This window comes from Ricinus communis, chromosome 4 (assembly GCF_019578655.1).
Source record: "Ricinus communis isolate WT05 ecotype wild-type chromosome 4, ASM1957865v1, whole genome shotgun sequence".
NCBI lineage: Eukaryota > Viridiplantae > Streptophyta > Magnoliopsida > Malpighiales > Euphorbiaceae > Ricinus > Ricinus communis.
Window position 1 is genome coordinate 20,727,169 of NC_063259.1, and position 23,340 is coordinate 20,750,508.

The 23,340-nt window shown below is 29.6% G+C and overlaps 1 protein-coding gene across 5 annotated transcripts in view; it reads right to left on the reverse strand.

Moving 5' to 3' along the window:
- Positions 1–506: 506 nt before the first annotated feature.
- Positions 507–23,340, reverse strand: part of LOC8283925 (KRR1 small subunit processome component homolog) — a 28,107-nt gene continuing 5,273 nt past the window's right edge. Inside the window, exons 1-5 of one of the 5 annotated variants that reach the window (XR_007215621.1) lie at positions 7,807–8,289; positions 5,889–6,063; positions 5,727–5,808; positions 5,548–5,615; positions 507–1,868 (exon numbers count right to left, since the gene is read on the reverse strand). Coding sequence is in view for 3 of the 5 variants with exons in the window: in XM_048373323.1 (XP_048229280.1) it covers positions 6,029–6,063; positions 7,807–7,885 (114 nt within the window). In the remaining 2 variants the exon portion in view is untranslated. Of the gene's footprint in view, positions 1,869–5,401; positions 5,616–5,725; positions 5,809–5,888; positions 6,961–7,806; positions 8,292–23,340 lie in introns of those variants that run through there. The other 4 variants (XR_007215620.1, XM_048373323.1, XM_048373325.1 and 1 more) reach the window with 4 other exon arrangements.

A 23,340-nucleotide genomic window follows, 5' to 3' on the forward strand; every position in this document is an offset into this window, starting at 1 on the left:
ACATATGTGAGAAAATGAAAATTTTCAGTAGTCCACTACATATTTAGGAGTAACCCTGGAGTAATGCACAGACGGAAATAGAGTGTTGTGATGGTTTAGGCCTCTTACTTTGTAAATGGGCTATATGCCCTCATCTCACTCAAAAGAGTTTAATGAGAAAGAAGAGCTCTTGAGTAGATTCAAAACGTTCCTTTAAAATTAGGGTTATTTACATAGATATTTTCTTTTTTAAGTATCTATTCCATTTTTACCTCCTAACAAAAAGCTAACAAAAATATGTTTTTTCAAAGAATGGCAATTATAAATTTACACTCAAATCAATACATACTTAAAAAAAGAATATTTTACTACTCCATTTTTTAAAGAACTGTAACATCTTTTCTTCCATCGTATATTAGAAATATCGACAACGCCATCTCCTCACTTCATAAATTTTCAGAAAATAACAGAAACAACTGCAACAGTCCTCCTTCAATCTGTAAAAGCTCCACCTTCGTCCTGTAACAGTAAAATCAATGTAAAAGCTCAATCTTCATCATGTAACAGTAGAATCAATGTAAAAGCTCTATTTTCTAAAAACTTCATCTCAATATAACATGAACTGATCCTCCTTTCATTTTTTCGACAAAATATTCTGCTATATAAATCTGAAAAATCAACTATACATAGATCTCAAGATTCATTCAGAACAAGATATTAAAAGATAATTATTTTCAATTGAACAATCAATAGAAAAAAATAATTTACGGATCTAGTTTATTAAATATATAGAGAAAAATAATATTGTACAACATAATATAATGATTATGAAAAAAATCTAAAAGAAAGAGAAAAAAAGTCTGATTTTGTTATTTATTTATTAGGTGTAGATATTAAGTCAATGACTTGTTTATTAAATACTAAGTTAATAAGGTATTCTGAATTTTTCTCTTAGGCCTACTCTTAGATTAGACTGCCTAAGAAGATTCAGACTCGAAAATTCTACTAAAAATTCGGCAAAATCTACTCTAAAATATGGACGTTTACCCCCGTATAACGGGTCCCGAACCTGCTAGAAACATTTCGAATATTTTGCAATTAATTAACAAGAGTCAGGCCACCAAAACTGCATTATTTTTCTTCGAATCCGTAACACCATAGATCACAATTAATTACAGACAGTCCGACATAATATTTATTTCACTACTACATCTACCACAAAATAGAGTCTAATCCTACTAATTAATTTATAATATTTATATCTAAGTCATAATTAATTAAATCTAATTAAATTAAATTATCTATAATTGATAATTAATAGCAACAATATTCTCTAAAATTATTAAGGTCCAAATAAAATTATACTGTGCTAAAAATCTGAAATCCTGCGTGTCCAGAAAACACCGGGATTCAAAAGCCGGTACTGCCAACGGTGTCGAATTTTAAATCTGGAAGCGTCCACGTGAAGCTTGAATTGCAGGGGGTCCAAAAATGCAAATGCTTTGGCCGAAAGCTCGCCGGAAGCACCGGATCGAGGCCGAAAAGTCTCGACTCCAGCAAGGCTGCACACTGCTGCCAACGGGGGAAGCTCGGCTCAGGAATTTTTGATGGTGGGGAGCTTTCGGCCAAAGCATTTGCATGCCACCTCACCAATCCTACCGATAATTCTAAGGGTTCCATGCAATAAGGGGCTAACTCGCCTTTTTTACCAAACCGCATCACTTTTTGCATAAGAGACGCCTTAAGAATACATACTCGCCAATACAAAATCTCCACGTGCTCCCACTTTGGGTTCGCATAATTCCTCTTCTTTCTGAAAGTTGTCTTCAGCTGCTCGCTGGGCAAAAAGGAATCTTCTATGAAATGAATGATTCGGACCAACTCCGGTCCTGCCAAAATTCAATTAGCCAAATTATTTTTTAATGACATGACATCCACATCACATCATTCACGTCACATCATCCATCTGGTTGCAATAATCGATACAAAACCATGCCATCCTGACACAAAATTTCTCATCGACTGAAATCTAGAAGGTCTCCTCTATATAATCCAACATGGAGCCTACTGCGGCACATATTCATTCTCACAGCAACTCAGCTTGTCATCTAGAGAATCCCAAGTTAATACGATTTACTTTGAAAGACTTATTTATTTACTTTATAATCATCATTGATAAAAATTATTATTATCCTTTATAAAATCGTAAAATCTCTAGTCATTTTTCTTTATATAAGACTTTACAATATTGCGCACCAGGGTGATGATACCCCCTATCACCAAGGGTTGTATGCACGATATATAATGCATGTCCTAAAAATGAGTCATGGAATTGTGCATGCCTAACAATGAAATGCCATAATGAGCTCTCGCGGAACTAGGTGCAATATTGTATTTGAAAACACGTTGTTTTATATAGAAAAATAAATAGTGTTCGCTTAAGTTTCTCTGGATTCCGAGTGTCTGAAAAATACGCCATTCTTATGCTTCTTACAACCACAAAACTCAATCATATATGCTCTGACCTCTGCTCGATATTCCACTTACTAACTTCGGCTTTACTCATTAAGGCGATACTTGATACGATGGCGAGACCCTTTATAACACGACTGCAACTACACTCAGGCAGTTTATTTTTATATTTACCTTTTACTATCTACATCAGATTCATACCGGTACGCACGCGGTCCTGATGCAAATCATCAGGTGGCATGTTCTACTACCGTCTCATCCCGAATATAACCATTAATTAATTAAATAAATAAATAAAATCTTAATTCATTTAATCAGAGTTGCATGTAAAACTCTAGCATGACACACATGTGAAGCAGATATATGACTTTAACTTACAGTTCTGACAACCTCCTAACCCTGCTCCGATGCCTCGGGTGGGGCGAGCCGAACTGACAGATTTATCTAATTACAAGAATAATTCCATCAGAAAAAGTAAAACATTTAATAAATAATCCTAGGACTTCTAGAATTTACTGTCTAAGAATTTTCAACTTGGGTAAATTCTCGAAAATTTGACAAAACCTCCCTAAATACAGATGTTACCCTCGTAAAACGGGTCCAGAACCTGCGAGAAAATACTTCAAATATATCAACAATTTATTTAACAGGAGTCGGGTCACCGAGACTTCATTATTTTTTCCGACTCTGCCACACATCACAAATCACGACTATTGGCAGATGGTCCGACTATTTTTCTAATGCTCAACACAATAAATAAACACATAAATTTTCTCAACAAACTCTAAAATCTATGGGCTAGAAAATTACCGAGACGCTAGATTACTCAGTCGACTCGCCTCCAGCCGCTGGAGTTCGACCGACGATCCGAATGCGCCTATGGACTCGAAACAACGCGTTGATGATGAATCCAGTTTCTGATCTTTTGGTCCGACCCTCAATCATCCGAAGAAATTACAGACAATCTCGGCTATCGATTTTCAAATGGAGTCTGATCGCCACGAAACCGGTGCCATTGAAAAGCTTGAGCTGAGGAGAGTCCAAAAATGCCCTCCGATCATCCATCCCTCGCCGGAACTCACGGGAAAAAAAGCCTAAAATTCCGGCTGCCTTCACCTCGCCAGAACTCCTTCCTCCGGCCACCAAAACCGACGCCGCTACTCCCAAAAGGAAGCTCTCAACTCACCAATCAAAAAGAGACCAACCCCGCCGCCATCGGTTCTTTGGGAATGCCGAACGGTACCGCCCTTTCTTTTTCTTGCATCTTCGCCGACGTTGTCGCCCTGCCGCCACTTTGCTCGCCCCGACGGCTTGCCATGGACACTGCACTTTCTTCTCCTCCTTTCTCTCTCCTCTCGATTCTCTTCTTTCAACTTTTTAATTACTAACAATCTCACCCTGTAAATTTCTAATTAATCCTCCAAATTTACTTTAGCTTTTGAATTAAGCTCCTATTTAATTTAGGCCAAATTAAGATTATTGAAAATATATAATTACTACTTATTTACCCTTACTTTTAAAAGTAAAATTACCAAAATGCCCTTACTGACACATTTAATTATAAAAATACCAACCATATAAATTTTCATTTAAAACCCTAATTTAAAGTAATTATATTTTTAATCCTTATTCCAAAATTAATTGTCAATTTAATCCTAACACTTAATTAAAATTTGCTATTCCCTAATTTATAAAAATATTATTGACTAATTATTTCATAACTTTCAAATATAGAATTTAATTTATATACTCATATAGGAACACAATTAAATGACCAAAAACATTATTTATTGCTAAAAAATTTGCTTAATCAATTTATTGAAAATCAAACTAATTAGATATAGAAAAATAACTCTCTTATTTTTATCTAGTATTGAAATTCTATTTTAAATCATCCCAATTCAAAATAAAGTAATATTAATTTAAACAAAAATTTATTATTATTAAAAGAAAATTCTGGGTATTACACTTAAATCTAGGTATCGGATTTATTTTATATTAGCATTTTAAAGTGAACAGATTTATGAGGCGAGTAGGAGGAAGGTACCCAAGAAAGGAGGTACGTTGGTACCCGAGCGGGAAGTACTCTGGTACCTTAGCTGTTTTATCTTCATATGTAAGACCAAATCAGAGTCCTAAATTATTACCTAAATCTAGGTGTCAGATTTATTTTTATATTAGCATTTTAAAGTGAACATAGATATGAGGGGGGTGGGAAGCTTACATTGATAAGCTTTGTTCATTTTATGTTAGACAAATGTGGGGTGATCACTCATAAATCCTAAGTTGATTTTAATCCCTCAGACATGCGTGGTAAAAGCCTATAAAACCAACATAAATAGAAGAGCCTATAAAACCAACATAAATAGAAGAGGAGAGGAGAAAAGTTCCAGAAAGGGATTAAGGAAATTGGGACGATTAAGGGAAATTAATTACAACCATGGCTTAAAAAAGCCTCAAAACAAATTAAATAAATAATTAACTAAACTAATCTTAAAAGTCTAAAGAAAAACGCTTAGAATTTCTAAACCGGATAACTAAAATCTTTCACTATGAAAAAATTTAGATTAATAAAGGAAATTAACAAATAAAAGTACAAATAATCAAACAAATTTATAAAATAAAGGAAATTAGAAAAATAAATTAAAAACAAGATTAAATATAAAAAATAATAATATTAAAGCTATTGGAAGTGAGATATCTGCAAATATGGGTGAGATTCAAAAACTTTTTATTTAATTTAAAGACTATATAAGAACTATATGCACTTAAGATACAAAGATATATATAATATATATATATATATATATATATATATATATATATATATATATATATATGCACCTATTCTTACAGAAAGTTTTTTCTAAGAAAAACCTTTACATAATAAAAACTATCAAGAACTAGAGTTTAAAGAAAAAAAAGAAAAAGCGCTTAACAAAGAATTACTTAAAATGAAAAAAGAAATATAAAAGATGCAACAACTAACTAGAAAAATATTTGCTATAATTCAAGGTCTTAATTTAGAGATGCATTAACCAGATGAATCTGTAGCTGAGAACTTGTATTTTTCAGAGAAGAGAGTTTCTATCTTACCTTAGTAGGTTGTTGTTTAGGTTGTTCTTTTCTTTTTTCTCTTAACCTTATTCTGTTTCACATTTTTCCTGAGAATGTTATATTTAAGTCAATAAACAAAAATGGAAAACATTTTAAAGATGGTGGGAAGTTACAAATGACTGCATAAGCATAAAAAAAGAATTAGGTAGATATCATACTTCTTAATCTTTGGAAGGAACCTATCCCAGTTCTCGTTTTGAAGTGTCGGATCCTTTTCAAGCTATTCTTCATCACGAGAATCTGCAAGAGAGGAAAGTCAAAACAGAGGAAGAGAGTTAGCTTTTCGTGAAAAAGCAGAAAAGAAAGAGATCTTGTATAACCTTGATATGGTATACTTGATGCAGTTTATTCTGGATGCAATCTTCCACAATCTTTCTGACTTCAATTTCAAGGATGATATAAATAAAAATCCAAACATGATTGATTTAGCTTGAGTATCAAAATTACAAGGATTGTCAATTTACATGTATAGCAGCTTGTCAAAATCTGAAGTGCCTGCATCCAATAAATGGTTAAAGATAAGCCAGTGAAGGTTCCATATGCTCCCTCCTCTGAGGGTTCCATTTCCAGGTTGGAGAGGGGATTGGAATAGCTGGGGTTGGGAAAAAAATACATAAAACTAAGAAATTGCACAAATCTTCGAAGTGGAAGAATTTGGACCCACAAGATGCTGCCTTCTTTTAACAAATCTCTCCTGCGAGCAATTCTAGAAATATCTTATGCCACTCGCTCTTGAAGACTTAACTTTCAAGTTATTTGCAAACAGCAGATAATAAAGATATACATTTCAGGCTTGTTTCTAAAGAATGATTGAAGGAAAAAAAAGTTCACTATAACTAAACAAGTACAGACGCTTGAAAATTATAGAAGACTTAAAAGAATATGATAATAGAATTGATCACTTAAATAAGGAAAATATACTTGAAGCAGTAAATGAATATCTTCTTGCGGACCAATTTGCCAATCTTGATAATGTCGCATTGCATCTCATTATGCAGGATTTTGATTGCCTATTAATTGTCACATCAAGTAACACAATTTTTGAAAAAAAAAATAAAACCACCATATAAAAGAAGGTACAAGATTAATAAAAGTGGTACTCTTTCAGAGCAGATTTCACCATTGGCCACACTTCTTGCAAGTATTTTTTCTGTTTAGTTACCAAACAGAAAAATATAGAAGTGCTATATTCAAACAACCAGAAAGGAATAAAAGGGAAAACAATTAGTTACCAAATCGATCGAGCTGTGCGTTCCCGAGTTGGTGGCTTAAATACAATGTGTGATCATCAACATGCTATACCAAGAGTTGTTGCTGGCGTCGACAGATCTTAGAAGCTGGAGTTCCAGGTGTTCTGACTGTCATCTTTCTATTACAATTTGCACTTGTCCTCTGATTGAGACCAAATAAAAGTACAGAGATATTGCCTCTCACAGGAGAGAGGCTATGGAATTAGTGTTTTGTCTCTAATCTCGGTGTAGAAATGCATCACATAACTTAATGAAGATACTAAAGGAAACTAAAAATCAATTTTGATGAGCAATAACAGAAGTAGATAAGCAATCGATACATCGGCTCAAATAAAGAAATCAATCAATCATAATCTGTTTTCAATCGCAAGAAAATCTAAGAAGAAAAAAGAAAGAAACAGCCTCTAATGTAACAAAACAGCACCAAAAGAAAAGCTAAAGAAAAAGAAAAAGGGTAATAACAGACAGACAGAATTATTTCGTAAGTATAACCTGCCATTTCAATTTACACAAGGAAAGATCATGAAACACAATGTTTCCTTCAATTTATAACCATTTTAGGCTTCGACCTTCCTTAAGGAAATAAACTCAATAAACAAAAACAATATTCACAGAAATCTCAAGATAATAAGAACAATGCAAATCTATGCAGCAAGCTTGTCAAACAGAATCACAGAGAGAGAGGGAGGAGTGTTTAGAAGAGAGAAAAGAGAGGGAATGGCTTCAAATGATTTTGCAGGTATTTTTAAAGAGAATTGTCTATCGAAAGAAAACGGGCAACTAATAGCTTTTGAATTTATGATCCCTAACGGCTAGTTTTTTTTGTTTTTATTTCAAGGGAGAAGGTGCATTTTTGCCCTTGACCATTAGATTAGCCCCTAAACTACTTTTGGGCACAAACTATCAAAAATCTATTATTGACATCTCTTTCTTCCAACCTTTCTTTTTCTTCTAAATTAGAAAAAACATATTTAATAACAGAGAATACCAAAATTTTGCGGCATGTTTGGTGCAACTTTACTTGAGTCATCCGAGAAGAAAAGAAGGCATTTGAGTACAAAGGAGGCCTGTACGACAGATAGAAAATATTTTGAGCAACATCAATTTGGAAACTGAAATCAGTAGAGCACCAATAAAACAAAAACAATCATCCAATGAAGTAAAACGATAACAATTCAGTAGAAGCGCTAATTTGGCAAATATTTGGTGTTTATCTTAATTCAGTAGAGTCGCATCATCCTCACGATCTTAGGGAAATCAATTCAATAAACAAAAATAATAAGAACGATGCAGATCTATGCAACAAGCTTGTCAAACAGAATCAGAGAGAAAGAGGGAGGAGTGTTTTAGAGAGAGAGAGAGAGAGAGAGAGACAGGGGGGAGGAGTGTTTAGAAGAAGAGAGAAAAGAGAGAGAATCGCTTCGATTGATTTTGCAGGTATTTTTGAAGAGATTTGTTTGTCTTTCTCTTTAATGAAAGAAAAGGAAAATTAATAGCATTTGAATTTGTGAGCCCTAACGGCTAGATTTTTTTGCTACGTTTTATTTCCCATTCGAATAGCTTGTCGTTAGCGTGTGTTTTGTGCTGTGACCAATAGGATTTAAATATTGTGAGGCCTAACGGCCCAACCAACCTTGGCATGGTGATCCTTTTTCCCCTTATAAGCAAAACCATGAGATGCAAAATCTATTCGAGGTAGGCAAGTTCGTTTATGTTTCACAATCGCATTTTCTTTTTATTTTTTTACAAATTATTTTTGGTAGCTTTTAAGCATCAATAATCTAAAAAAACAAAAATGAAAAGCATAAATTATTTCACATATTTAACCAAAACGCATTTAATTATGATTACAAGTCATTAACTGTTTTATAGCGATATTTTGAATGTAACGAAAAACTGTAAATTTGATGAAGTGAGCAAAAAATAGTTAAAAAGTATAAATGATAGCTATGTCACTTATATCTATTTGGTATCTCAACTAAATAATCATAAAAAAATAGTAATTTAAGTAACTATTAATAAATCAGGCAATGATACATTTATATTTTTCGGTCATTTTGTGTTGATGCAGCAACCAGATTTTTTATATAGCTTTCACATTCCCACCGACCTATACATAATTGATCATAATAAACTTAAAAATTATAATCTTCCAAACACAAAATTGCAAGGCATGAGTTCAAAGTAGAGCAACTAAGAAAATGTTCAACATCTAGGCAGGATTAGTTGTGATTATTGAGTTGAAGTACGAAATGGATATAATATTTATAATTATAGTAGCATTTATGTATTTTGCCCGCAAAATACTAATGGTTGATTATTGTATATTTATTTCAGAACAAATGAGTCCTATTTCTCCTGTACACACAATTTGCTAAAGAATATATGTATGCATATCTTTTTGGACCAATTCATAATCAATACATAACGTACTTTCAGAAGCTGCAGATGTTGACTTGCATCTGCTCGAAGAGAGGGTACATTGATGAGGAACAGTTCTGCTAGCTTAAACAATTCTCTGACAATCTTATTCTTAGGATATTCTAAAGGAAAAGCACGGAGCGTTTCTGATCATTAGTATACACCACAAGGTGCCCTTTCTCAATCAGATTTGATATGCTACAAGCATTCGCATCTGGACTCCCAACAGTTCTTAGTATTGGGATTTTTTTTTTCGCTCAACAGCTAGCTTCTGCCATTTCCTTGCCAATATGAGAAGCTTCTTTGCAACATGTTTGATTTTACAAACACTAGGGTATTGAGATGCTCAATGACTGCCCAATAGGAAGTGGGGAGGGTGTGGCCAAAAGGCCTGCATATTCTTGTCTCTCTCTAATGAGGGATTAAAGATTTTAATGATTGATTAATTCTTAATGTAAAAGGAGATACTCTTCTTTACATAATTCAAGAAACATCTCATTGTTAAGATACACCAATGGAACCACAAATTAGACAACAAAATGACCCTTATCGGCAAGCAATGTAAATTCTCTTCGTGTTCCTTGCTAAACCAATCATTATGTTAGTAGCTATTGCAAAAAAAGGTTGAGTAGGAATGCTCCATGCATTTTTCATTACAGACATAACCAATTCAAGAATTTATCCTTTTCCCCTCTCATCAATGTTTGGAACGCTAGACAAGAAACAAGTGACAAGCAAATTAAACACTAACCGTAAGCCTGAGTGAAATAATCTTGTACTGCACCTCAAACAACAAAACAAGAAAAGAAGTGTACAATCTTGTAATGCAGCTCAAAAACAAAAGTGTACAATCTCGTACTAGAGTAGCTTGGTTGAGCACAAAAGAGAAAGCAGAGGAAATCTCAAGAGTTACGTTGTTTTATGAAAAAATAACAAAAATACCTCTGTATTTTTATGTTTTGACATTGTTACAATCTAGTTTTACTTTTATACGTTATTTTTTTTCTTTCACTTCTCTGTCGTTTTTGTTGTGCTCAATTTAAAAAGAAAGTTGGTTTTAAAAGGCACTTGTCTTGCATGTGACATTGTCCAGAGTTATGTAGAGCATAGGTTTTCATTGATATTTGGTTTATGTGTAACGTGTTTGGTTATCTTCAATTTCTTTTCTTGAAGAAGATAGAAAATATTAAAAATTAATTTTTTTTGAAAATATATATTATAAATAAAAAATAAATTGAAATTAATAAAAACTTAATTAGATTTTCAGCAAATTCATTATTGGCATCACTAAACAATATGTAGAACAATGGACATACCCTAACGAAACAAGACTAATTTCAAAAAATTGTTATTAATATTATTAGTATATAGTTATTACTATATATAAATATAAAACATAATAATTTTAGAATGATAATAATACATTTTTATCTTTTCACAATAAATAAATAAGACTCTAGTGAAACTCATTTTTATGTCATCAACATTCTTCAATTATTTGATATATTGGCATATCATGGGAATTCAAGGATACATTTGATAAATTACGTATATATATATATATATATATATATATATATATATATATATATATATATATTATTGGACTCATATATCTTATGTTAGTGTAACTAAATTGCAATGTTTTCTTCTTCTTTTTTCTAATAATTTATTTTGGTTTATCTATGTTGTATTTTCTTTACGAAATTATTTATTTGATATAATAAATATAATTATATTTATTTTTCTAGTAAAATTTTCATATTTTATTTATACTATCATCTTTATTATTTTTATATTTCCTTAATTTTTTTTAATATGGATCATATGATATGAAATAATATTTTCAAAGTCTTCAACCTACTTTGTAATTAAAGTGTTTTGATTAAAACAAAATCTTTTCCTTATTTTATTAAAAATATTTGATACACTTACTCTTACTTTTTAATAATGGCTACTTTTAATTCTGTCAAAAAATAATAATAATCATAAAGTAAAGAATTTAAAAAGGAAGGTTTAATATCATAAATATAAAACTAAATGTGAGAAATTTTTATATAATTCTGTTGATAATTCAACTTTTCTTTGGAGAAAATAATATTTCAATTTTAATAGAAATTCTTTTCGATTTGTCCTTAGGATAACCTAGGAACTAGAGCGTATAATTAACACAAAAAATAATGGCAATACGATATTTTAATTATTAGGAATTTTTTAAATTTTTTTAATATATATTTACAATTAATTTAGAGTGTGGTTGATAGAATCTTTATAGATGACAAAGCATTATTTAAAAATGTACATTCAAAATTCTAACTCGAAACCTTAGCTAAATTAGAAGTCACATTTATTATTTAATCTATTTGACTTTGAATGAAATTTTTAGCATTTGAGCTTGCTTGGAAGCCTATTTACAGTCAAAGAGTCTGAAGAGAAAAAAAATTACTAAAGGACTATTTGGATTAGAAGAAAATGCCCATTAGAAGAAACTATGATATTAAGGTGAAAACACAAGATCATTAATCAGTAGCCTCATTTTTCAGAAAAATAGAATCATCCAACAACACTGCTTTTGTTTTCTTATCTTCAACAACATTGGAACTTAAGATGATCCCTTGTCTAAATTCCATCTCCGTTCTTTTATTTGCTTTTTTTTTAGTTATTGACGTTTTTTTTATTTGCTGTTTTTTTAGTTATTGTTAAAAGTTAATTATATAAATTAATATTATATCAAAACTTACATTAAATAGTCTTTTTATATATTTATAACATAACTTAATCTTTTCATACATTAACTTAAGATTTTATATATCAAAATAAGTACGTTGTCAAAATATAGTAACACATGTCAAAAAGTTTTTATATTTTAAAATTTTTTATGTATATTAATTGACATAATTGTTAATTTTTTTTCTATTGCTCCGAAAAAACTAAGAATCGATATATTTTTGACAAATGGTAAAATAAATTATTTATTAAAATTAATATAATATAATTTTTAAAACATAAAAATTGTTGAAATATATTAGAAATATCGACAACGCCACCTCCTCACTTCATAAATTTTCAGAAAAGAACAGAAACAGCTGCAACAGTCCTCCTTCAACCTGTAAAAGCTCCATCTTCGTACTGTAACAGTAGAATCAATGTAAAAGCTCCATTTTCTAAAAACTTCATCTCAATAAATTGATCCTCCTTTCATTTCTTCGACAAAATGTTCTGCTACATAAATCAGGAAAATCAACTATACATAGATCTCAAAATTCATTCAGAACAAGATATATTATAGGTAATTATTTTCAATTTGACTCAATAGAAAAAAAAAATAATTTACGAATAAATATATAGAGAAAAATAATATTGTACAACATAGTATAATGATTATGAAAAAAATCTAAAAGAAAGAGAAAAAAAAATCTGATTTTGTTATTTATTTATTAGGTGTAGATATTAAGTCAATGACTTGTTTATTAAATATTTTAAATATCTATCTTAGAAAAATATTTATTAAATATAATAATAATTTGTTGAATGATATATATATGGAGGCTTGCTAGTTTTCATACAATACATTGGTGAATGGAATCAAAATATGAATTACATCAATTTTGATATAATATGAATGATACTCACAAAAGAAAGTGACTGCAATAATTTAATACAAATACTATTAAATCAATTGAGGATCAACCAAACATTAACCAGACTAGAAATCAAGTATTAAATCCAAGAGCACATATCCGCCTCTCAAAATAGAAGACAACTAAACACGACTATTCTACAATGAGCTCAAAAAGACAAAACCAGATTGCACAAAATATTCTTTGTGCATAACAGTTTTGAATCAAGAAAAGAAAAACAACTTCTTCGATTCAGCCTTTACATTCCCAAAACAGAAATATAGCGACAAATGAAGTAGGTCTATCAGGATAAAAAATAGTAATAGAAAGAAGATCAACAAATGGAGAACATATAGAGTATTTCAGATGTACTTGAACATGCTATTTTAATAAGCAAGAAAGTGGCATAAGAGGAAGAAGTAGAAAGCAAGAGTCAAGAAGTATATGTGATATCAAACATAAGGTATTCAGAAATAAAAAAAAGTTTAGGTATACAAAGACAAACTCACTCTCCAAATAGTAATCAGCTTCTATGGTCTTAACAACCACTTCTAATATTTTTTACAATGCTTGGATGACAATTGCAAATGAAAATTAAGAGCTTTAAAAATGAAAAGATAACAATATTGTGATTTGAAAGCTAAAAAATACACATATATGTCTATTAGAAATAAGACATAGCGATCAAAGATAAACAACTATAAAAAATCATTAAAAATTGCATAAAAATAAAAATATCTCCGCATCAAAATGGTCTATACTTCTTAAGATATAATAAGGGAAATGAAAGATGATTACGGTACATTTGTAAATTACTTAAAATATTAGGGATCAAAGGAAAAAAATTAGAAAAAATGAGAGAAAAACCAGAAAAATCTTATGGGATGTTGCCGAGCTACTTGTTCATGATAAAAAAAATCAAATCCCAATTCAATTGTGGAGCTACAAACGGAAGAAAATCTCACATTCTTATATGTATTCATGACATTTCAAGCTTCAATAAAAGAATGAATTTGATGTATACCAAAAATAATAGTAGACAGAACTTTCCTCAAATTTACCTATGGAGGAACACTTCTTTCAACAAGCACACAAAACGCAAATGGTAAAATATTTTCTCTAGCATTTTGAATAGTAGATTCTGAAAATTATGCATTTTGAGAGTGAATTTTCAGAAATTGAAGGAGACATCTAGGGTGAGAAATGATATGTGTATTGTAATCGGATAGACATGAAAGCATCAAAACAGCAACACAAAAGGTTTATCCGGAAGTAAGCCATGTGATATGCATATTTCATTTGAATAATAATCTCAAAACAAATATTTCTTTACAACAGCAAAGGTATACTGTCACACCCCTATTACATGCTAACCAACAGACATTAGCCAGGTAGCATACAAGCATCGTAGACTATATACTATATGTAGATAGGTCAATATGCAGATTGTTAAGAATCAAGGCACAAGGTTATTAACATATAAACATATGATTATACTTAAATATCATTTAACAAGTATTCAAAATATCTTTTTATGCCTTACAAGGAACACTTCCATATACATTACATAACTGCATACAAAATGCATCAGGAGGAGACTCCACAAAACTGGCCCAACCTGAAAGAACTGCTAAAAGCTAGACTTCGGATACAACCAACAGATGCACTACTATTTACAAACCTGAAAAAAAAATTTTGTAGAGGGGTGAGCCTCCAGCTCAGTAAATAAATAATCAACATAATCTATATCACATACACTTAATACAATTTTCACCCAATCATATAACTTACCATGATTCATAATTTAGGCATAAATTCGTACCATTTTACTCAATTCATTACAACCATCATAAAAAAAAAATACAATTCAGCAATTATGGTTAGTTCGCATGGCTTGTGGATCCCTTTTAATGTGCTGCTCCGCCTCATCCTCACCTATCGCACACGTAAGCTGCTTCGCCTCATCCTCACATTACACACTTTTATAGCCTCTCTAGGCTTTAGCCTCCCAAGGCTTTATATATATATATCACATGCACATACGCACTTAACATCACAATTCAATCATTTCACTTATATCATATTGAAGCTATAACAATTGTTCCATCCAACACCAATCATTTCCATCTCATTCATTCAAACATAACACAATATTAAGCAAACACAACCATTCGAGGAAAATTTGATTAAATATATTAATATAGCAAATATTAACTATTTACTTACTCAAAATACATTTATTCCTTCAGCATAGAAGAACCTTCTTTCTCCACAACTTCCTTTCCAGGCCTTTGAGTTCCTATTAATACATTCATCAATTTTTATTTCATGCATATTCCAAATATTCATGTAAATGCTAGTTCTAATGCATTACATGATCATCCCCTCTCTAATACATGATCATCCCCTCTCTAAGAATCTCAATTACTGTTTTAATATCATATAAACATGTTCCATCTAGCTATATACTAATTTAACTCAAATTAACATCAAATAAATTGCATAAAACTAATCTCCAACATCTCTGTTTTCTAGATAGAATTTAGTACCAAAGTATATTTATTGTTGGGCAAAATTGGCTTAATACAAAAGTCTCGTATTAAATAGACATATACTTTTATGTGTCTAGTTTCATCTGCAAAAAGAATTACTCAATTCCAACTTTTATAGATTTAATTATTCCTAATCTGTTCGCTCAATTTAAGCAATGAAAACGGCAAAAATAGCAAAATCACAAAACCACAAAGTTATACAGGAATCTTCAAAATTTCCATAGACACCAATTAAGCTTAATTTGGACTTATATAACGCAGGTTATACCCAAAATACAGAACATCAAGGTTGCTGGAATTTTGACAGTTTTCTTTCTTGACATACTTAAACTTAAATCAAGCTTAATCCCTATGCAATCATTCAATACTCTACTAATTCATGATAATCAGACCTTTAATTAATCAATGAAAGCATCAATTGAAGTTTTTCCAATTTATAATCAAAAACCCTAATGACAAATTAATAATACTCAAGTAACAACTCATCAATTTCAGCTTTTGGGTTGCTAATATGCTAAAATCCTTTAGCTTTAGCTTGGCTCCTTCAATAGTTGGTAAAAAATTCTATTTTAATCTTAAGTTCTTCTAGGTATTTCACTTCTCTCTTTCTTATTCCAGATTTTGAGTTTTTGGCCATATACGAATTTTAGAGAAATGAGAGGTAAAATGAGCTTGCTCATGATTCCAATTTCCAAGATTCATCTCTCAATGCCACTACCTACTTAAACTAGTTTTATCATCCTAAATTAATTCTTACTAACCATACATAGGTACTAACTTTTAATTGTGTCTTTTAAGTCCAATCTATTTATCGAACCTTCAACTATTGGTTCAATTAAGTCTTAAGGCATCGAGTATAGCAAACATGAAAATCAAATGTAAAAATAATAATAATATTAAAATAACAGTAAATATGATAGCAACAATTATATCATTAATTATTACTATTGAGATTTTTTTTCGCTCAACAGCTAGCTTCTGCCATTTCCTTGCCAATATGAGAAGCTTCTTTGCAACATGTTTGATTTTACAAACACTAGGGTATTGAAATGCTCAATGACTGCCCAACAGGAAGTGGGGAGGCTGTGGCCAAAAGGCCTGCATATTCTTGTCTCTCTCCAATGAGGGATTAAAGATTTTAATGATTGATCAATTCTTAATGTAAAAGGAGATACTCTTCTTTAGATAATTCAAGAAACATCTCATTGATAGGATACACGAATGGAACCACAAATTAGACAACAAAATGACCCTTATCAGCAAGCAGTGTAATTCTCTTCGTGTTCCTTGCTAAACCAATCATTCTGTTAGTTGCTATTGCAAAAAAGGTTGAGTAGGAACGCTCCATGCATTTCCAATTGCAGACATAACCAATTCAAGAATTTATCCTTCTCCCCTCTCATTAATGTTTGGAACGCTAGACAAGAAACAAGTGACAAGCAAATTAAACACTAACCGTGAGCCTAAGTGAGATAATCTTGTACTGCAGCTTAAACAACAAAACACGAAAAGAAGTGCACAATCTTATAATGTAGCTCAAAAACAAAAGTGTACAATCTCGTACTAGAGTAATTGAGGAAATCTCAAGAGTTACGTTGTTTTATGAAAAAATAACAAAAAATATCTCTGTATTTTTATGTTTTGACATTGTTACATTCTAGTTTTACTTTTATACGTTTTTTTTTCTTTCTCTTCTCTGTCATTTTTGTTGTGCTCAATTTAAAAAGAAGATTGGTTTTAGAAGGCACTTGTCTTGCATGTGATATTGTCCAGAGTTATGCGGAGCTTAGGTTTTCATTAATATATGTGTAACGTGTCTGGTTATCTTTAATTTCTTTTCTTGAACTGTTATTTATATGCTGAAGAAGATAGAAAATATTAAAAATTAATTTTTTTGAAAATATATATTATAAATAAGAAAATAAACAAAAATTATTGAGAACTCAATTAAATTTTCAGCAAATTCATTATTGGCATCACCAAACAATATGTAGGATAAATATTCATCAAATAAAAATAATGGATATACCATAAGAAAAAAAGACTAATTTCAAAAAATTGTTATTAATATTATTAATATATAGTTATTACTATATATAAATATAAAACATAATGATTTTAAAATGATAATAATATTTACTCATTTACATTTTTATTTTTCACAATAAATAAATAAGATTCTAGTGAACTCATTTTTATATCATCAACATTCTTTAATTATTTGATATATTGGCATACCAATTCAAGGTTACATTTGATAAATTGAAAATCATAACCCTAGAAAAAGAAATAGAAGGAAGACAATCAAAACCACCATAGAACTAAGTTTGATTCTGAATCATTCTTCCATACTCCCCATTAAATTAAAAAGAAAAGAAATTGCTAATATATGTGTTGGTGTGCATCTGCATTACTTATAATGAAGTCATGCTTTTGCTTGAACCTATTAGCATCAAGAATTAGGGTACTATTATTGCCACACTCTGTTGTATTTATAAGATTAAACTATTTTTTTTGAAATGAAAAGACAACTTTATTCATCAATAAAAAGAAATTATTGGACTCATATATCTTATGTTAGTGTAACTCAATTGCAATATTTTCTTCTTTTTTTTTTTTTTTTGTAATAATTTATTTTGGTTTATCTATATTATATTTTATTTACAAAAATTATTTATTTGATATAATAAATAATAATTATATTTATTTTTTCTAGTAAAATTTTCGTATTTAATTTATACTATCCTCTTTTATTATTTTTATATTTCTTTAATTTTCTTAATAGGGATCATATGATATGAAATAATATTTTTTAACGTTTTCAACCTATTTTGTAAGTTAACGTGTTTTGATTAAAATAAAAAAAATTCCTTATTTTATTAAAAATATTTTATAAAGTTACTCTTACTTTTTAACAGTGGTTACTTTTGATGATTGTGTCAAAAAGAACTCAATGGCTACTTTTTATAGACATTTACGAATTATTAAGAGGACTAACAAATAAAAGCTCTATGAATAATAATCATAAAGTAAAAATTTTAAAAGGAAGGTTTAATATCACAAATATAAAACTAAGCGTGAGAAATTTTTATATGATTCTGTTGAGGATTCGACTTTTATTTGGAGAAAATAATATTTTAAATTTAATAGAAGTTCTTTTCGATTTGGCCTTAAGATAACCTCAGAACTAGAGGGTAGAAATAATGACAATACGATCTTTTAATTATTTAAAATTTGTAAATTTTTTTTACTATACATTTACAATTAATTTAGAGCGTGGCTGGTAGAATCTTTATAGATGACAAAGCATTATTTAAAAATGTACATTCAAAATTCTAACTCGAATATAACTATAGATATGGATGTAATTGTCGCACTACGTTATGAATTCAATTCATATATTTATTTTAATGAATGAAAAACCCTTAAATCTTGAAATATATTATATAATGAGACGAGATATGAAATGCTAAAGAAACAAGAATTAAAGATAAATAAACCAGAGCAATAACAAATAAAAACCATATATTGAAAGATCAACATACATGAAAGAAGTATTTCTTTGGTTTGATTTAAAGTTTGGCATATTTATTAGGGCCTTTAGAACGAAGCTGCTGCTGGCCAGAAGAGCCATGACTGCCGAATGCTAGAATTTCTCAAGAAGCTTTTTCAAGAAGACTTTATGAGTATCAACTGAGTCGGGAAGAAACAGATTTATAGGCAAAAAGGTCTCTTACAACTTGAATATTATTATAGTTTTTTTTAATATATATGGTCAACACAATTTTAATTGGTCCAATCTCTTTTTCGGGTATATGCATTTTCAACTCAGAATAAATATTCAATTTTCACGTGGCTAATATTTAATTGCATTTTAGAGGTACTAAACACTTGATCAATTATAATAATAATTTCTTACTTTTGATACATTTCAGCCCTAAATGAAGCCATAAAAAGTATTTTCTTTTGAGAATAAAAAGTCTTTAGATTTAAATCTTTTCTTATCTATTAGGTAAATTTTTATTTTTATAGCAAACATAAATCTTATGTTGTGTAGTCCACAGTGTTGACCCTCTTTTTTTGAAATATTCCTTCCTTGTATTAAAAACATCCCGGATTAGCTTGTTATAATGAAGGGATTAATAAGTTAATTTTTTCAAGAACTTGCTGCCAAAATTATGTCTGTTCACCATATAACAACCATATCATGTAAGATTTGTGATTCATGTGCGACTGGGGACTAAAATCAAGAGTCCAATTATATGGACATATGATCTAGTCAACTGGGGCAATTCTATGGGTATATGAGCTACAGATGGAAGAAAATCTCACATTATTAAATGTATTCATGACACTTCAAGCTTCAATAAAAGAATGACTTTGATGTATACCAAGAATAATAGTAGATGGAACTTTCATCAAATTTACCTATGGAGGAACACTTCTCTCAACATGCGCACAAAACGCAAATGGTAAAATATTTTCTCTAGCATCTTGCATAGTAGATTCTGAAAATTATACATTTTGAGAGTGATTTTTCAGAAATTGAAGGAGACATCTAGGGTGAGAAATGATATGTGTATTGTAATTGGATAGACATGAAAGCATCAAAACTACAAAAGGTTTATTCGGAAGTAAGCCATGTGCTATGCATATTTCATTTTAATAATAATCTCAAAACAAATTTTCAACAGAAGTACAAAGAATTTCAAAATTTTTTTCTTCACAACAGCAAAAGCATACACAATAGAAAGCTTTGAATATCACATGTCCAAGATAGACAAGGTAGATAGATGTATAAGACCTTATCTAGAAAATGTCGGCTACCATAAGTGGAGAAGAACACACAACATCAACAATAGACACACAATTTTGATAACAAATATAGCTGAATTAATGAGTACAAAAAATAGAGGAGTAAGTCACACAAATTGAGATTTAGCAAAGTCTACTTTCACAAGGTTGACAAAGAGAGCAAAAGAAACACTCAATGAAAATTACATACACTCTTTGAAAATGAAGGTCAGACTTACAAACTCTAAATTATTCATAATATTAAATTATATATTAGTATATCCTGATTATATTTTTGGTTTACTTTAATTATATGTTACTATTTAAATACAGAATTGATAACTAGAAAAATAAAACACACAATCTGCAACATCAATTCATAAAAACTAAAAATTGTATATTTGAATAAATTAGAAATAAGTTATAAATAAATAATTGTTTAATAAAAAACTTATGAATAAAAATGCATTAAAAATAATCTACAAAATTAATTTATACATTTAGATTACATATACTATATGTTTTATAAAATATCATGTAGATTTAGATCTCATACATTTAGATTTCATATATTATATATATATTATAAATTACATGTATGAACAACTTAGAATTCATAAATTTAAATTCAAAACATTTAGATTTCATGTATGTTGTTTTACATAAATTTTTCTATTTTATAAAATCAAGTAAAAGAAAAGAAATTTAACATAAATCTACACTATGATTATAGATCACAAAATCAACAAATGAACTGTACACAATATATAAATATGAGAAGGCATGTACAGTAAACCTAATAATAGAAATATGTATATGTAAGAAATCTTAAATTGACCAAATACCATATGCCAATATGTTATAACAATATTTAAGAAAATGCATTAAGAGCCATATGCTGTTTGCTCAAAATACTTCATAAAAGAGATGTTACTAAAAACATATGAAATAAGTAATAGAAAAAATTACATCAATATGCTATTGAAAAAAAATTCTTCAGTATATATCCAGTATAAATAAGAAGTAATAGAAAATCACATCAATATGCTGTTGGAAAAAATATTCTTCAGTATACGTGAAGTATATATCTAGTATACATGAACGATATTTACAATATAAATAATAAATAAATAATATAAAAAAATATAAACATACAAATATAAGAAGTGAATGAAATTAAGCTTTATGAAAATCCATTTCAACTCCAAGACTCGAAAGAAACTAAGTATTTTTACATCATATATCTTTTTTCTAAAAAAATAAAATAATAAAGTCAATTATAGAAATAACAAAAAAATATATAAAACACAAAAGAATGAGAAGAAATTACTTGTTCTTCTTTTTCATTCCAGCATTCAACCATAAATTAAATTCAACTTGCTTACTAAAATTAGAAAAAATAAACAGTTTATCATTAAATGAATAAAGGCCACACATCACCAACTTAGGACTTTTTTTAGCATTTCCACCTTCGGAAGAACCGAACTCAATAAAAAAAGGTGACTTAACTACAAAACTAAGTTTAATATGCTTTTAGAATCAACTGATATATTAACACCAGAGCTTGAATTAATAGTACTATAATGTAAAATCAAAAACCTGCAAAAAAAAAAAAAAAACAGATCCAACAATCAACTCAAAATATACAACAAAAAACACAAAATCAGCTTACCTTAACAGCCTTCGTAGCATTGGCAAGTGTTTTTTCAAAAACTTTTGGATCAATATCGTCAAAAGAAGATCCAGAACTAATTTCAAATTTCATATAATTCTTATAAAATAAATTAAAATAAATTAAAATTAAACAGAAATAAATAAAAGATAATAAAAAATATTAAATATATTTATCAACACCAATATCTTCTACAACTTCATCTCCAACATCATGAGTACCACCACTAGTATCTATTATACCAGCATTATTATTGCTTGTACCAACATTACTACTACCACATGTACCAACATCAACTTTATCATCACCCATATTGTACTCCTCATACACAATCATTCATAAGTCTCTATTTGGATGCTAACAAACATTCCATAATTTGTTAGAGACCAAAATCAAACATAATATATTAGATACACTACCGCGGACAGTTTAGAATTTTAAATAATTTAAAATGAAAAGTAAAAATTAATTGCAATAGTCCCGAAGGATGGAGAACCTAAGTATCACCTAAAAAATTCAAAATTGAGATGTCAGCCTCGAGAGTGAGTTAAAATCATATAATCCTATAACAGTTACAGTCTCCTCAATAAAATATTTATTAAATCAGAATAACATATCATATTATATTAAAACATGTGTCATGCCATAATTTAGAAAAATATAATTTAAATATTTATGGGACGAGTGCCTCAGCCCTAACCCCAATACTAGTAGTCTTTCGACTCTCTTATTCTAGCATGAGAGCGAAGCTCAACCAAGGTCCTTAAATCCAGCATGGACACTTGATTCCCAAATAAGTCGGCGCCCAGAGAGCAACATTCGACCAGGAACCTTCCTCTGGCAGTCAAATTCTCACAGCCTAGAGAGTTATACTCGACTAGAGCTAAACCCAAAAATAACCTTTTACTACCTCTCTCCGATTAATACCGATAAATGTTCTACTGTCGTCTCATCCTGATGTCATAATCATAGCATCAATTAAAATTATAAATAAAATATAATAAGCAAATATAATTTATTCAATTAACATATTAGGAATTAATATTTAATAGCATCGAGCATAACAAACATGAAAATTAGATGTAATAATAATAATATAATATTAAAATAATAGTAAATATGATAGTAACAATAATATTATTAATTATTATTATTAATCAATTAACAATGCATATTTAGCTTAGACATAATGTAAAGACAGTTGATTATATATGACTTTAATTCACAGTTCTGCCGCATTCTGCAGTCTGCTCCTATGCCTCGGATGGAGCTCGCTCGATGGATGGGTTATATATTCATGAAAATACTGAGTTAATAAAGTATTCTTAATTTTTTCCTAGACTCCTATATTAGACTGCCTAAAAAGATTCAGACTCGAAAATTCTACTAAAAATTTGGCAGAACCTCTTCTAAAATATGGACGTTTACCGGTCCCGAACCTGCTAGAAACACTTCGAATATTT